The sequence below is a fragment of the Rhipicephalus sanguineus genome, chromosome 7, assembly GCF_013339695.2.
Source record: "Rhipicephalus sanguineus isolate Rsan-2018 chromosome 7, BIME_Rsan_1.4, whole genome shotgun sequence".
Lineage (NCBI taxonomy): Eukaryota > Metazoa > Arthropoda > Arachnida > Ixodida > Ixodidae > Rhipicephalus > Rhipicephalus sanguineus.
The window spans coordinates 118011867-118028805 of record NC_051182.1 but is presented as its reverse complement, the minus strand read 5'-3'; the positions used below and the strand labels follow the sequence as shown (position 1 = coordinate 118028805).

At 48.4% G+C, this 16939-nt stretch overlaps 1 protein-coding gene across 1 annotated transcript; it reads left to right on the top strand.

Moving 5' to 3' along the window:
• The first annotated feature begins 1859 nt into the window (after positions 1–1859).
• On the top strand, positions 1860–14257 carry LOC119399787 (uncharacterized). The gene is made up of 4 exons (XM_037666630.2): positions 1860–2100; positions 6521–6688; positions 8372–8567; positions 10981–14257. Exons 1-4 carry the CDS (start codon positions 2016–2018, stop codon positions 11435–11437), a joined length of 906 nt encoding a protein of 301 aa, XP_037522558.2. The 5' UTR covers positions 1860–2015; the 3' UTR covers positions 11438–14257.
• The last annotated feature ends 2682 nt before the right edge of the window (positions 14258–16939 follow it).

Below are 16939 nucleotides of genomic sequence, written 5' to 3'. Positions count from 1 at the left end.
ACACACAGGTGCACGGCACACATACTATATAGTGCATGTGTGGGACATCTTTACTATTCAAATCATGACTAGCGCCTGCGCTGCTGCACCACGCAAAAGCATGCACATAGTAACTCACCTGCTGTAAGTACACTGTACATAAGTGGGTTTCGCGTCTGACACCCGGAGTTAAAAGGAAATATCTCCATAGAATTACCGGAAACAAATTCTATGGGCCATGCCTTTGCGTGCCGCATGCGCCAGAATCAAATGCAGAAATTGGCGAAGCAGCGCACAAAAGACACAAGCACGCGTACATAAAAATGACGCGAACACACCGCTTGTGTTTGCGTCATTTTTATGTGCGCGTGCTTGCGTCTTTTGTGCGCTGCTTCATCAGTAACACGGCTCACCAACTAGTCCATCAGTATGTACATATTAAGCAACTGCAGAAGCCGAAAGCGCACTGCGACCGCTATGTTCTTTGTCATAGTAGGGGAATTCCCCATTCCTGAAATTCCCTGCAATATCGCAAATATTCCCTTTTTCCCTTTCGTCCTAAATGATGGCTAACAATTCCCCGAAGAAAAAAAATTTACGCATATCCACGATGTGAATGATCATGAGTGGGCGAAGTACCGGGGATCATTCGGGTAACCGTGAATCCCCGGTACATTGCCCACTCGAGCATGCAAATGCATGACAAACACGCGTGTACAGTATATACAATGTTGTTTCATTTATGTCATAATGCGTATATGGTGTTGAGGTGCGGCCTTCGTTTCCCCTTCATTACGACCGCCTTGAGTTCGGTGAAATGAAGAGCCACGGTTTCTAGCATGGAATGTAATTGAAGTCAGGCGAAAACGAGGTCTGTGAAATGCATCTGAGAGCATAACGTGCCCCTAGCGGTCTCCATTCAAACCAGAAGCACGCGTTGGGAGCGGGCGCTGCGGTAGCAGCGCCCATAGCACACTCCGTGGAAACCAAAGCTACGTTAGACGCGGGGGGGGGTACAAGGTTCGGCCCCCAGGTGCTTCGCCCCTAAAATTCCCTGCACGGAACATCACTGCACATCTCTTTGGTTGGTTTAAGGATATCTTCATACGAAGCTAGTTATTACTCACAAACTTCCGTGGCAGCGTTATAGCCGAAAAACCCGGCTCCCGCAAGCGGGGAGAAATGCGGCCCTCCAAGGTGCGCCTCTCACATGCGTATTTGCATGCACCGTTTTCCACTAACTGATGCTCACTCGATCGTGGGCTTGTCGGCGATCACCCGTTCCTGATACGGCAAGCGGAACTTTTATCGCGGTTATCAAGGGGACTCGTCATTTAACGCAGCCCCATTTCAACGCTGCCTAGATATGAACGCATGACCGTCGTTGTTGCCCGTAGCAACAGAAGTGTTGCGCTGCTGAACACGTGGATGAAGGCCCAATTCCCGGCATGGAGGAAGGAAACAGTTAGTATAGAGCATTGCGCAATGCGATATAGAAAGAAAGAAAGAAAGAAAGAAAGAAAGAAAGAAAGAAAGAAAGAAAGAAAGAAAGAAAGAAAGAAAGAAAGAAAGAAAGAAAGAAAGAAAGAAAGAAAGAAAGAAAGAAAGAAAGAAAGAAAGAAAGAAAGAAGTACTTCAGGCACGCAACGCCAAGCTTTTCCCGATAAGGCAAGGGCTCCTCAATGGCGGACTGGGCGAGTCGGTGATTCATGATAGTTGATATACGAGTGCATAACTCCACAGGCACGCAAGAAGACACGGGCAAGCGTTTGTCTCTGTCTTCTTGCTTCCCTGTGTAGTTACGCGCTCGTGTTTAAAGGCTCCTGAATGCTTTTTTTTAAGTATTGCCGTCCTGCGCATGCCAATAACTTCGCAGGGCCAGCAGCCAATCGCAGCAAAGCCAGCAGCAGCAACAACAATCTCAGCGTGCGGCTTCCGCACCCGACGGATCCGCGGCGTCCGTGGAACTGTGCGTCCCGTCCTCGCTGGCCGAACAGCAACAGCAGCATCACCAGCAGCAGCAGCATCAGGTGGACATGATCTGCGGGACCACCGGCGGTCTGCAGCCGGTCATGCTCAACTCGGGCCCTTGCCCGCCCGCCACTTCGCCCTACAACCGAGGTAAGTAAACTGCCTCAGATCACGTTGACTAGATAGGGAGTCCAATGACCAACAATAGCAAAAAACTCACAGGATCCCTTATGCCTAAGTTCATCCGCTTTTGCTCCTCAGTCGATGTATTGACCTCACCCATTCCCCCTCCGAAAGCTTTCTGCAACTATAGAGTGGTTTTGCACTTGCGAGGGAAAATGGTTGCGCGCAAGCTAGACACAGACGAGCGCAAGAAGTAGTTTGCGCTCGTCTGTGTTAAGTTTGCGCGCCACCGTTTTCCCATGCAAGTATGAACCAACTCGCCCAGCAGAAAGCTTTATTGGTTTTGCACTGCCTCCGTGATCATCCTACTTTGACCAAGCGACTATTTCATGTGATGACGTCATCACTTGACATCCCCTTATGTTTTAGTGACGTCATGACGACGTCATGAATTTTGGCGACCTGTCACGTCATGACGACGTCATATGGTAACGTCATGTGATGATGATGGCTTTTTGCATCACTGGTGTTGGCGCCGCCGACGCCGACGGTCAATTTCTGCTTTTGATAAGGCATCTAAGGCTTTCGCCTTAAAACTAAATGTAAATCGAGCTCTGTTCAAAACTTGGAGTTCTGAGAGTGGCACTCGCACCGGGTGTGTTGGTAAACTTGCGAATCGCGATAAACTGTTAGCCATCTTCATCTTTTTCCTCTAAGTCGATATATTTCTCCTTGCCCCCAGCGCTTCTAAAAGATTCCTGACCTAAGGTGCTTTTGCACGGCTTCCAGGATCAGAAGAAAGAAGAAACTTTATTTCAGGGAAGTGGGTAAAGGGGAATGCAAAAGCTAAAGGGGGGGGGGGTTCCCTAGGTCCAGGGCTCCAATAGCTTTCGCCAGGGGCGTAGCCAGAAATTTTTATCGGGGGGGGGGGGTTCAACCATACTTTATGTATGTTCGTGCGTGCGTTTGTATGTGTGCGTGTATATATACGCAAGCAAAACTGAAAAATTTCGGGGGGGGGGGGTTGAACCCCCCCCCCCTTGTCTACGCCCCTGGCTTTCGCCGCCCGGCGGGCCTGATCTAGGAGCGCGTTTCCGGGTCCGTGCTGGCGAGATGAGCCTCCCACTGCTCCATTTTGAACTCTATGCTATGGTTTAGAAATTTATCCAAACCTGCTGGCTTTTGTTCACACCTCCGTGACATGTGGAAGAACGTTGGCCTGCCGCCACACCATGCACAGACGTCCTGGCACAAAGTATATAAGATGGATTTTATGCAGTCTCGATACAGTTGTATACGCGTTCACTTGAATCTTCCGAAGCTCTGCGGCATCCTCGCCATCTAAGGATTCGCGAGGAGCGCCATACGTTTGTCGTGTGCCCCGCTGGTGAGCGAGAATAGACAACGCCTAAACAGAAACCTCCTCAGGATTATAGCAGCGCTACCGGAAGAGGCAAACGAACATGAAGCTCTGCAAGCTTTCTGCAGCTCACCTGGCGCTATAGGGTCGGCGCACCTTTGACGACGCCACGACTTCGTGTGATGACGTCTTCACGTGACTTCAAATTATGTGACGCCACGATTACTTACAGTGAAGTCACGAATTTTCGCAATCTGTGACGTCGTCGAGCCGCAATCTCTGATCACGTCCCTTCTTGCATCGTTTGTGTCGCCGTCGCCGACACTCACGTTTCTCTTTTAGATGGGTCATCTAAGGCTTTTGCCTCATTAAAACTCTCGGCTCACGCATCGGACAACTCCCAGAAATTGAGAGAGAGAAACAACTTTATTGACGACACAGCGAGGTCGTTGAATTTACCTTGCCGGTGGTTCGAATGGTGGTGGCAAGTAGCTCGCCACGACCTTTTCGGCCCAGTTAACAACTTCTGTCTGAATACGTTGGTCATTTGATGACAAGAGCGACTCCCGCGCCTCGAGGGAGGAAGCTGGCAGTATTGCTTTTAGAGGCGGGTTTCCCTCGCATTCCCAAAGAACGTGACTTTGGGTAGTCTTCAGGCAGCCGCAATGTCGGCAGTGTGGGACAACTCCCAAAGGAGTTACTGCGTCAGTGCTTCATTCACTCATTCGTTGCTATGGCTATCAGGGCCGCTTCTGCTGGAGCCTACCCCTTGCTTCGTGAGGAATTCGTAGCAGGCATTGAGACGGCGCCATTCTAAGAAATTCTCCATATTGTAGTCGTTTGTTTAAATGGTAAAATGGAAAGTTAATTTCTTTTTTTGTCAGTACTTTTAAGCTGCAGGTACAATTAAAGTTATTTGGATAGGTAGCCGAACTCTCAAATATAACCAGATCACGCACGAAGGCTTTTCAGGATGACTTAAGCGAGATGCGGCCTCATGTAATTGAGTTCATGCACAGCACTGACATCATTGCGTTTTTAATTCCTTCACCTTTGTTATCTCTGGTCGCGTCATACTAAAAGCCCTATTAACGAGCATATTTAAGGTAAACTCGAGTTGATTATAAGCCGCACAAGTGCGAACTCGACCAACGCCACCTAGATTATTAGCTCAAGGCCTCCGCACGCGTCCGTGACGTCACGCACAAGACATCGGCCTGGAAGTCGGTTGCACCTCGCCTGTTCACTCCATATAAGCGGCGCGTTGTCGCAAAATAAAATTTATTTCGCTCGCTCGTGATACGCGCAGAAAGTAACTATATTGTTGTGTCTGCAATCACGCGTACAGCTAGACAGGGTAAAATCGTCAGTTTGTAGCGTCGCGCAACTTTTCTGATGCATGAAAGGAACCGTTTTCTGTATGAATTTATCTTACACAGAATGAATTTATCTTACACAGAAACTTACACAGAATGACGTCGATCCACCTCGTGACACTTGGCTCAAGGAGAAAAATCCGGCTTAGGCTGCTACTCGCTGACTGCTTCGCATGAAATTGATTCCCACAATGCACAGGATCTGCCAGAATTTTTCAAAATAGATTTGTGGTTTTTATTTACCCGAGAGACCATTCTCAGTTGGTTTCTTCCGGCCCGCTGTCGATACGTGAGATTGGTAGCATAGGGTCGTTAGCGCTTTTTTTTTTGTGTGCCGAGTGTAGTTCATTGTGTGGGAAATTTAACTATCAAGTTTAACTGACTAAATCTAATATGGTAATATTTTTCAGAGCGTTGGGATGAATAGAAAAGATGGCAGATGGTTAAATTATTCAATACTTCTTTTTGGTTAAGTTGGTTCATCTTGAATTAAGGAAGTACCAGCGTGAACAAACACCCACAAGAGAGACGACATGTGCGCACACAAGCGCTGTGTGTCTACGGGTCGTCTCTCTCGTGCGTGTGTGCTCGAGCTGTGTACTTCCATATTTCAGAGGGTGTAGATTGCGTGGCAACAATTAAGAAGTTTGAGGCACAAAATGGTATCAGCTCGCACAAGATAGGATAAATTGGAGATAATTGGGAAAGGTCTTCGTACCGCCGTGAACATAAAACGGGCTGAGAGGGATTACTATGATGAATATTTGTTTGCCACTATGTACAATACTCGCGCATTCAGACGCGAAAACTTAGGGCTATGTAATGCACGTACTTTCATTTTCAGCGTCTGCGGTTAGTGTTACGTCGGCGTAATTTTATTCGAACACTAACATCAGAGTCAACATTACCTTTAGCGGTCACATTTGCATGCAGCGACATAAGGCGGTTATCGCGAGCAATTGCTCATAGCAGTCCTTGCACTAAAGACTGGAGCAGCTACGCACTCTTGGTGCGAAGACTGAGGAAACAGTTGAGCTGTTAGCCTCCCCCTCCTCCTTTCCCTCCTCCTCACCCTCACTTCCTTTTGCGACCCCTTGCTATACTATACCATGCATGGCTATGCTTTGCTTTACACTCTCCCATCCTCCTTTCCCTCCTCAACTTCCCTACCTCTCAGCTTTTCTGTCACAATAAACCTTTCCCTCTCCTTTCCCTATCCCACCCCCTTGCCGTACAATACTATACAAGGCTATGCTATGCTTTGCCCTCCTCCTTTCCGTTCTCCTCATCCTCGCTTCTCTTTCCCGCACACTTGGCATACTAGACTATACATGGCTACGTATAGTGCCAACTGTAGCATCCGGCGTACTTATTTCGTTCAGGCTGTTATTATCTATGTACCACTCCTCCTTTCCATCCTCTTCACCCTAACATCACTCCTCCTCACACTCACTTCCCTTTCCTACCACTTGCTTTACTATACTATACATGGATATGCCACGCTTTCACTTCGCTTTGCACAGCTGCGCCGAGTTTTGAGCGGTCGCCGGCCACTGCTGGAACTCAAGCTTAAGAAGCTCCGCTGTTCAAAAAAATGCCGTCGCGTTTAAATGCGTGAATATTGTACAAGTTCAGGGAACAAAGCGCTTGGCAAAGGTTTAGCACCTTCGATATATTGATCCATGAAATTTCTTACCTTGTCTCGATGCAGGCCAGTGCGCCTCGCCACCGACGCCTCCGACGACACCGCAGCACGTGGCTGTGGCCGCGGCCGCAACGGGCCGCTTCCTGGGGGCCTCGACTGCTGCCACCTTGGCGCACGATGCACTCAGCTCGGTGGCGCAGACCGGAGGCATCGACTGCGCGCCACAGCTACGAGGTGAGTGGTAGCGACCACTGCGTTGAGATATTGCTATGTGATAAAGGCACATACGATGATGAAGGGTACTGGTCCGCAGGCTAGTTGGTCGGAATTCATGGCACGGTTATTTGCGCTCCGCTTAAGAACGTAGGACTAGAAAAACTCACAGAGCCCCTTATGCATTCGCCTAAGACAACTTGAAGGCGAAAGCCAGCATCTTATTCTTCTTCTCAGTCAATGTAACCATTCTCCCCCGGCCCCCTCCGAAATCTTTCTGCACCTAACGTGGTTTTGTACTGCACCCTGGATCGCAGGCTTTGCAAGCTTTCTGCGCCTCACCTAGATTCGCACTGCCTCCGTGATCGGCCCACCTTTGACCAAGTGACGATGTTATGTGATAACGTCATCATGTGACGTCACGTCATGTGACATCATGGTGACGCTATGAGGACGTCACAAATTCTGGCGATATGTGACGTCATGCGGGGATGTCATCACGGGGTGACGATTTTTTGTTCTGTGTTGACGCCGCTGACGTGGGACTCTGACGCCGCCGACGGTGAACTTTCGCTTTTTTATGAGGTATCTAAGGCTTTCACCTTCATAAGCAGACACAAGCACAAACTTTCAACTGAAATAAATACGAAGGCGAAAGACGCATTTATACACGCCGATGTACGATGTAGCATGAAAAACATCTCGGTATCTACATGCGTAATCACTACAAAAAAACTAAGAACAAAGTACAACCGATGAACTTGTGCCGTCACTATCAAATCAAAATATACCAAATGCAGGGAAACTTAGAATACTGAAAGATACACCATCGAGCTTGTTTCTGATGATATATGTGTTGTGGTGCGTCCAGTTCGTCTCAAGTTGGTTAGAGCGCGATTATCCAAGGACCATGTATAACCAAAAGGCCCCTATCTCTGCTCTTTCATAATCATACGGTAGTTTAGGCACGTGCAACCTGACAACTTAAACAATTATCGTTAATGAGTCTCACGCTTTGCATCAAACATACGTATATCTCTATGTGTATAGGCACCTTCTTCCAAGTAACATCGTTGTACTTGAAGAATCCGTCTAATTGCTTTCGTGCCGCCGCCTTGCACACGAAAAAAAAAAAAACGGAGGGGGCTTAATCTTCGCTTTAAAGAGTAGAACGCGATATCGTGATCGGACCGTGTTCGTGTCGCCTTCCCAATCGCTAGCTGCATTCGCTTCTTGGAAGACACCTAAATCGTGCCGCAAGCAAAGCCAAAGCGCGGACGCCCTCCGGCTCCTATATTCATGCATGCGGCGCGTCGAAACACGGCGGGGCAGTGCCGTTCAAAGCGCGCCCGTAGGCCCTTTGTGTCATCTCGCGGGTGCTAGTCAAGCATCTGCCACGCCGAAGCACGTCCGAGATGTGCGTACCACCAACGGTAGATGGTGTATATAAATAGCTCGCCGTTAGTACGCTAGAGTATGTACGCGTGGTGTCCGAGCGACTAAACGCATCGCGCCACGGAGCGACGGGTCACAGGTTCCAATCCCCGGTCCCACTCAAACTGATTATTCTTTTTTTTTTATGTACACCTACCTCGAATTTTCGCTGAGGGACAACGCTGATTTTTCGCTCACAACCAACGACACCGACACCGGAATTTCTGCGAAGCAAGCTCTTTAACGCTGTCGCGTTCAAATTACGTGCAGGTCATGAAGGCGGCACTACCAGTCGGTCTCTGGCCACGTGCAAGTACGGTGGCGGCGTAGACCCCACGGGCACGGCCGCCCAAGCGTCTGCCCACGCCGTTGCCATGACGACCGTCGACTCGTACGTCCACCTGGGGCTCAACCCAGCAGGTGGAGGGCAGTACGGACCGTGCCCCGGACCCTGGAACGCGCACAGGTGAGAGGCTGGAGTTGTTGCTTCAGAATTTGTTTTGACTATATACCTGTGTTCCAGAACATTAAAAGCAATGCGCAACGTGAAAGCACACTTCCAGTTTAAACGCATCGTCTAATATTTTTTTTTTTACCTTTCTGGGATATTACGCCCAAGACAAGGGCTTATTTATCCAAGATCAAGCCATTATTTCTGTGAGATTTCGCATAGTTGTGCGAACTTTATTCGACAGGTGGTCTATACGAGACATCACAAGCGCACATGCAAGTGTCCAATGCAGTCTATGCAATATATGAAAACATCAGTGATCGTAACGATCAATATTGTCATTCTTGTCATCGCACACCGAAACAAATTAGCACTGAAAAGTTAAAAAGAAAGAGTCGTACATCACAAGAGACGTAATGCGATAGCCCAAGTTATAACAAAGAACCACGCATCATGTCGGTAAGCATCAACAGGCATGGTGTTTCCCGACAACTTTTTTTTTTAGTAACAGTGCGCTTTGCTTCTCTTAATAGCCTTCATAAAGGGTGAGTATAAGCTCGGTCAGCTGTTCGTTTTGATTAATTAACTCTAGACGTAGTGTCAACCGTTTAGAAATCAAGTGGTTACCAAACGCTCTGCCACCGCTGTCACTAAATGTGATAGCAAACTCACCCACAACAGTGTGCTTAGCAACGCCGGTTTACCATACAGTAAGTAAGGAAATACCGTAACGTCGTTATCGGCACGTAGCTTCATCTTAAACGTCTTAGCCACGCGAGTTCCTCATTGCTTGCGGTAACGTGATAAGATGATCAAAGTGGCTGATGGGTTCTTGCAGACTAAAAAAGCTACGTGCAGTCCACGACGATCACATATTTCCGTACTTACGTACGATAAACCAGCACATGCTGAAAGAGCGTAATAGATCGTTTTAGCCTGTCCAGTATTCCGCTGCACGCAAAGGCGTAGCGGAATACCGGTAGCGTGTGCTGGATGGCGTAGCAACGCTCGCAAACGAACTTTATCAATGTACGTACGCCCAAAATACGCTAAAACTCTTTTTTTGAAGATGTATTACGAACTAGCCCAATCTCAAACCTTGTGGCTGTCAGTCGCCGCATTCGAGTATGCACGATGTAGAAGATAATAAGCTCGCCATCACTGCCTCAAGCTGGAGCATTGCACATAGTGCTAAGGCATGTTTGTTTGCTCAACATACCTTTTACTTGCTTTATCCGCCTTGCGTTATCTTTTGAATTAAGTTAAACAAAGCACTGACACCAAGTGGCCCCAGCGGTGGAGAATAAAAAAAAAACAACTAGCAAACGCGCAATCAATGTTCTCCGAAATTTCGATAGCGCCCATCGCAACTCGTTAAGCCTAAAGCATCAATATTTGAGTATGGCTTTCTGATTCGGTGCCGAATCGCCACAAATACATTGCTGTCGAAGCTTCAGGACATGAATCTAAAACGAATACAAACATTGGTTCGAAGCTAACGGGCTACAGAGCGCACGAAGGTCACGTGACAGACTCGACGTAGACGGCAACCGCTTTCGGCAGTGCGGCCATGTTTTTCGGGCGATGCGTATCGGGCGCTGCATGCGCAGTTGACGCCCAGTTCATGCCCACCCGCCCGTAGCCTGATGGGGGGGGGGGGGGCGCCTTTCCCTCCGAAATTTTGATGGCACATGGTGTTTTATTGAAAATAAATCATGAAAAATAGGCGTTTTTCTCAAATAGTCAAGGCTTTCAGCAAGTGCCCCCCCCCCCCCCCCCCACACCGAAAAACATTCCTGCCTACGGGCCTGCGCTATACGGTTTGCGTGTAGGGGAATACCAGACAGACTAAAACGTTCAAATATAACCTTACACACACTGCGCACGTTTCTTCAATGCGCTATCACTCCGAAAACTGAGCAGCCGAAATTATCAAGGTGAAAACCTTAATGTGCCTCATAAACACGAAAAGTGACCGTCGGCGTCATCACGAGTGATACGAACAATCATGATCATGCGATTACGTCGCCATTAAGTCACAGCTCACCAAAATGTGTGACGTCACCATGGCATCACAGTGACGTCACATAACGTGACGTGACATGATGACGTCATTACATAACGTCGCTTGGTCATGGGTGGGCCGATCCCGGAGGTTCGTAAGGTGCGGAAAGCTTGCAATGCCTCTGACCCCGGAGGCATTATAAAGCCACGTTATAAGTGCAGAAACCTTTCGGGGGCCGCGGGATCAATACAATCGACTGAGAAGAAAAAGAAGATGGTTTTCGCCTTCGATTCGTCTTAGACTAATGTATAAAGGACCTGTGAGTTTTCGTTGCTTCCTTTAAGCGATCTTGCTTTCTGGCGTCACTTTGTCATCCACTATGTTATCTTAAGAATATAAATTTCAACCTTATCTTTCTTGCAGGTTTGCCGACCAGTTCGGCCAAGACCGGTTCCGTATGGGCTCCTGCTTCGGCCGCGAAGACCACCCGTTGGACGGCTCTGCCGGCCCGATGGCCGCCGCAGCGGTCGACCGCTCGCACCCGGCCAACTCCGGCGCCATGTCGACCAACGCGGGTGTCGTGGACCACCACCACCTGTACCGGAACCACAACTACGGCACTGCGGCGGCAGCCGCGGCCGCCGCCGACTTCCGGAGGGCCGCTCCTGCCGGCTTCGTCGATGCTGACGGGTACTGCTCCACGCGCGGAGTTCTGGGCGTCCAGAACTGCCCGGTCTTCACGCACGTCGTGCAGACCACGGCCCAGGACCAGGGACTGTTCGGCGCGGATAGCAGGACGCAGATGATGGACGCTTCTTCCGGCGCATGCGCGTACGGAACGGCGCAGGCTCTGGCCGGACACTTCCTGTCGCCCCGATAGCGTCGCGGAAAAAGTGTAGCAGATGTGCTTCTGCGGGCAGTATAACAATACGCATGCGTAATGCGTTCTGGTCGGCGTGTCGTGAAGGATGTGCTTCTGTGCGCACCTAGTGACGTATACGATCGACATCTTCTGATGGGTGCGAAGTGGAGAGAGTCCATGATCTGCACCTATGGTGCTAACAACGACGTGGAATCCATAGCGCGACGAAGTTCCGGAGGCCCTAAACAACAGAACGGGGACGGAATCTACGCAAGCTGACGGTGGATCATCTTCCGCGGCCCATAGCTGAAGTGTTCAAGAAGACTTCACCGAATATGTGGCCACAAACTAGGCCCGGACGGTGGCGCTTCAAGAACACCGCTAAAAGCTTTGCCGTGCTGTGCCATCGTTTTATGAGGAGTGTACAGACAGTGCAGCAATGACATCAGCAAGTGAATGCCACCTGAACAGTGTGACGTGCTGTGTCTGTTCGAAAATCGCTGTACAGATCTTTGCGGTAGACTTGTACTGCACATGTCGCTCCTTCGTACGAAAGTCTCCAAAGAAAGTTCGTTACGATGAGGACAAGCACGCGAGAGTGCTGCAATGACCCCTCATCGACATGGCCAGCTGACTGATAGTGAGGCTTGCCGGTCGGCAATAGGCTTCCGAGGTACACTACAGAGACGACGTGCAACTCAACCTGAAATGCAGTGTTTTAGGACTTCAGAGGGTCAGTAGTCAGTGTGGAAGTGTGTGCGAACGTCGCGACTCCACAGCTGATAAGCACTTCGAGGGACAATATTCTGATCACGTGCCGGATGCGAAAGAAAGCTGCGCTGCATGTTTTAAATAGCCTTAGCGTGAACGTTTTGCTTCTTGCATGTGACAGGTTGCTGCCCAGCGCTCGCGTGGAACATCCGTGCAATCAATAACATCACTTCTTTCAAAATACGCTCGGACGGTTCAGACTGACTGTACGGTAGCACCATAAAATCGCTGTTACGTCAAGGCAAAACATAATCGTTCTTTGTACCACGTAAACTTATCTCGTACGCCATGGACGTCGCACTCACTCTTCTGCCCTCAGGATGAGAAGATGGAAAGAAGTCAAAAGACCTGCTACCTTTATGAGCGGGATGAGTGACGTCATGGCACTGTCACGTGTGGCACCCGGAATGAAGATTGACATCGCAGAGAAGGCATCGTCGGTAGTCGTTTTCGTGCGTTTGCCGAGAGTTGTTTCAAATACCAGTTGTGCTAATACCAATTGTGCAAATACCAATTGTGCATTTGCGACATACACGACAGGCTTGTGTAAGCTAAGAACCTCGGTTGCTTGTACAGTGCGGGACTTCATGAAATGATATGTGCCTTATTCTCTTCGCTGCGTTCTTCAGTGCCGAAAAAGTACGTGGCCTCGCGGACAACGCAGTGGAACATATCTTGGCTTGTTGCTGTCGAAAGCGACTTAGGATGCAAAACGGTGCAGTATGACGTAACGGACATCCGAGAAAACGTGGCGTTGTTGCATACATCTAGAAACATGGTTCGCAACTGCAGCTGCTTCGCTGCAATATCGCGTGTGGCGTAGCTGCCGATGCCAGTGACGTGGGTGTTTGCAAATGGTTGTAGTGAACTGTCTCTGCTTCTATCATGCGTTGAACGTATCGTTACAGCGTGTTCCTTAAGTCCATTCTATGACACCAAAAGTGGCGAAAAATATGGCACAACGCAATTTTCAAATTGTGATGCCTTGTCAGCGAAGATGCTTGTAGATATATATCTCGGGAAGACTGTGGCACTAAGTGTTGTCCCAATAAATCTGTCCTCAAAGCATCATTGCAGCAAAAAAAAAATGTGTGCGTAGGATGCCTTGCACAATATGACATAGATTCAGCCCTCAATACGTTCGTCTCTACACTCGTATTCCGCAAAACTTCATGAAAAACCTATGCACAGTTCAAGCGTTGTGCTTAAGCTATGGTGCCAACTGGCTTGGCAGCGTATCTCGTGCACCATGACAGGCGAAACTATGATACTATGACACACGCGAAAAGATACTTTGATGGCTGATGAACGCGAAGGGTACAGCACATTCTAGATTCGGGACTCGGGAGCGCGCGTTCTAGCTTGCAGTGCACTGCCAGCAGTTGCTTGCGAGGCGCGTAGCTCCCATCTGTCTCTCGTGCGTACACTTTGTGCACGCCATCCCCGCCAGCTTGTACACGGTTCCTGAACTACAGGAACCAGGTTGTTCAGTTCCTGAGCTACATGGCTTCTGAACTACATCGCTAATGCAGAATGCAAGTGACAGTTCCACTGCGGTTGAGCACGCGTCTCGAAGTTCATTGCGAAGCTGGTTAGCCAAAATGGACATCGTCCCCTGGCAACTCACGGGGCTCAGGTGATGTGGCATGGTTCCGTCTACAAGCGCCCGCAGTTCTCAACACGTAGCGCTTACGGGGAAAGCACTGAGACCGCAACTTCGAACGCAGGAAGCTGCCAGCCGAAGATCTCTGCCGATCGAGACATTGAAGGACTCTGTGGTGTGAGACGTGCGCCGAACGTTTGTTTTTATGTGTGTGTGTGGGCGATGCCTTACTGACTGCGTTATCGCCAGCCCGCCTGCTGAAACCAAAGATTCACCTTGAAGTTTCGTTTCGTTCTTCGTTCGTTTTTTTTTTTTTTTGTTCCTCCTTGCGATAGCCTCCGCTCCTCTACTATATTGCGGAGTAAAACTATACTGGAGTGCTATTGACTGTGCAGCGCGCGATCTCTCCTTCTCCTTTCCCTCCAATAAGCTTCACCACACGACATCGCCACGGTTCATTAAAGCTCTGGTTGAAAAAAAAAGTTTACCTGTTTTTGTGACTCTTTGCTGCTTCAGACGTAGAGGCCCATCTAAAGCATAACGTAGACTGAACGAAAGAAGGCGGGTTGTTCCGGGAGCCCGTTTCCTTGCAAGGCATAACCTAATGCATTCAACAGACAGTTAGGACCAGAAGAGCATGGGGGACATTATTTAGCAATTCGAAGGTTATGAGTTCGCGCCCCATCCACGGCAAAGGCATTTTTACGTCTACCTCTGTTCATTTCAACTTATGTCATAATTACTAGACCACAGTTCAAAACAGCAAGAAATGCCCTCCATGTCTTTCTTGGCTTAATTCTCCGTTGAATTCATTAGGCTTTGTCTATCACGTGGACTGGCACTTTTGTTTGCTCCGTACGCTGTAATGGCTACGCGCTTTTGCAGCATGAAAGGTAGTGCTTAATCCACTTTCAGGTAGAGATACTCAGTTAGAGATACTCCACTCTCAGGTGTAAACGGAATTTCAAAGAGACAGAGGACAGCGAGAGAGGACTTGAATACATGAGAAAATGACAGGTATGAGAAAATGACAGATCTTTCAGGAACATGTATGGTCAAGTGAAAGCTAAGAACGAAAATTGGAGTCGACTCTAATACTTCACTTAGGTGTATCGCAGTGGCATTCACACGTCGGCGATCGTGTGCACTGGGGTATTCCTTCAGTTGACTTTGCATTTCATCCAGCTACCGAAGCAGATCTCAGAGGACACGTAGGAAGAAGCGCGTGGTTGAGATCTGTTCCGCCAGGTGGCGCAACGCTCCTAGCTGCTTACAAGAAAACCGTCCGCTCTTTCGATGAACTCATTCAATTGATTTTCACTAATTATCCTGGCAGTTAATTGGCCCTCATCTCGAGTAAACTTACGCTCCGATAGATATGCGTCCAATATAACTCTTAGCTTGAACCGGAACCATCGATTTCGTACCAGCTTTATTTTTTAAAACAAAACATTATGGATAATCGGAAAACCGGAAGTACATGCTCGACCGGAAGTGCTTGCAAGAGGAACAGGAGTGTCACGAGTTGCTCGTGCCGATAAAGAAAAAAAAGTGAACGCAGCATCGCAACAGTGGTGCCAAGCTTGAACAAGTGCAGAGCTGAGTGGCCTTCTTTGTTTCTCTTTATTTTTCTCTCCATTTCTTCATCCCTTTCTTTCCTTTTCTCTCTTCTCTCTATTTTTTCTGTCTTTTTTGTCTCTGTCTATTTCATTCTCGACATACTTCTTTATATTCCTCACTCTTTCTATCTTTCTTTCCCTTTCTATCTCTTTATTTGATTATCTTTTTCTGCCTTTCTTTCTGTTCGGTTTATTGCTTTCTTTCTCTCCATTTCTCTCTTTCTTCCTATGCCATGCTTTACTCTCTCCCCTCATCCTCTCCCTCACACCTCTCCTTCTGACCCTAACTTCCCTCCCCCCCCCCCCCCAGCTATACTTTAATATACAAGGCTATGCTTTGCTCTGCTAGTGTGCCTGGATAGCCTAGTGGTTACGATGTTCGCCTTCGAACATGGGTATGCGGGTTCGAATCCCGCCTTGTCACGAAGTTTTTTTTTCGCCAAGAATGTCTGCCTTTCCTTTTCTCTGTTTCTTTCTCCCCCTCCCTTTCTCCATTTCCTTCTTTCTCTCTCTCTCTCTCTGTACTCAATCTCTCATCCATCCAAATTATTGCATCCCACGCCGAACACAACGTCGCTGAGGCAGAGCGCGCGCCCGGCGCATATGTTCGGGGAGCGTAGCTGAAGAAGAGGACGTAGAAAGAGCGCGCCGGCTGACTCATTGCATTGCACGCGCTCGAAAGGTATAGGCCATTCATGATGATGACAGTTTATGCGAACGCGTAACGGCGTGACGAAAAGGATAACGGCTCCGCCGTAAAAAAATAAAAAAAATTATTGTCAGCTGGCTGGACGGATTCTCCAACACTCACGTATGAGCACCTACTCTTAAAATACTCGTCTCGCATTTCTCGCCTCCCTTTATTCATGATGAGTACACCCAATTAAAAAACCTGAATACAAACTTAAGTGTTCTCTATCTGTATTCACCAATTTCCTGCTGCTTGATTGTTTCGAGAAACAAAAACTTAAAGCCAGGTGTAGTAACCAGAGAAACGGCTGAAGACTGGACAGGTGCTCCATGGGGACTTGATGAATATCTCCAACAACAATGGCCATCGTCTTAGCTGATTTAATGCTCGAATAACATGTTGATGAACGTAAAAAGTCGTGCAATGTCTTCTTTGGCACTTGTATATACTCCGTTGCATAGGTAGCAGTCAACGCTGTGGGGGCGGCGCAAGAGGTTCGGCCAGCAAATTGTGTGAATCCGCCTATCTTGTAGCCGCGTTTCGTCGTCGTAGGTGCTCGCGTGAGCAGAGCGAGGGCACGCGCGTCAAGCGCCTCAACGCTAAAAAAAAGAAAAAGAAAAAAAAGAAAAGCAAAGAAAAACGAAGACAACGAAAGGCTGAGAGATACAGTAAAACCTCGGTGATACGAATCTCGCAGGGTTACCAAAAAATATTCGTATCGTCCGAAATTCGTATCACCAGAAAACATGGAAAATTAGTATGCGACAAAAGAAAGTTGGCATACGTTTTGTTCTAGTGTTTCTCAGGGCCGCAGCGACATCATGAACAGCTCTGAA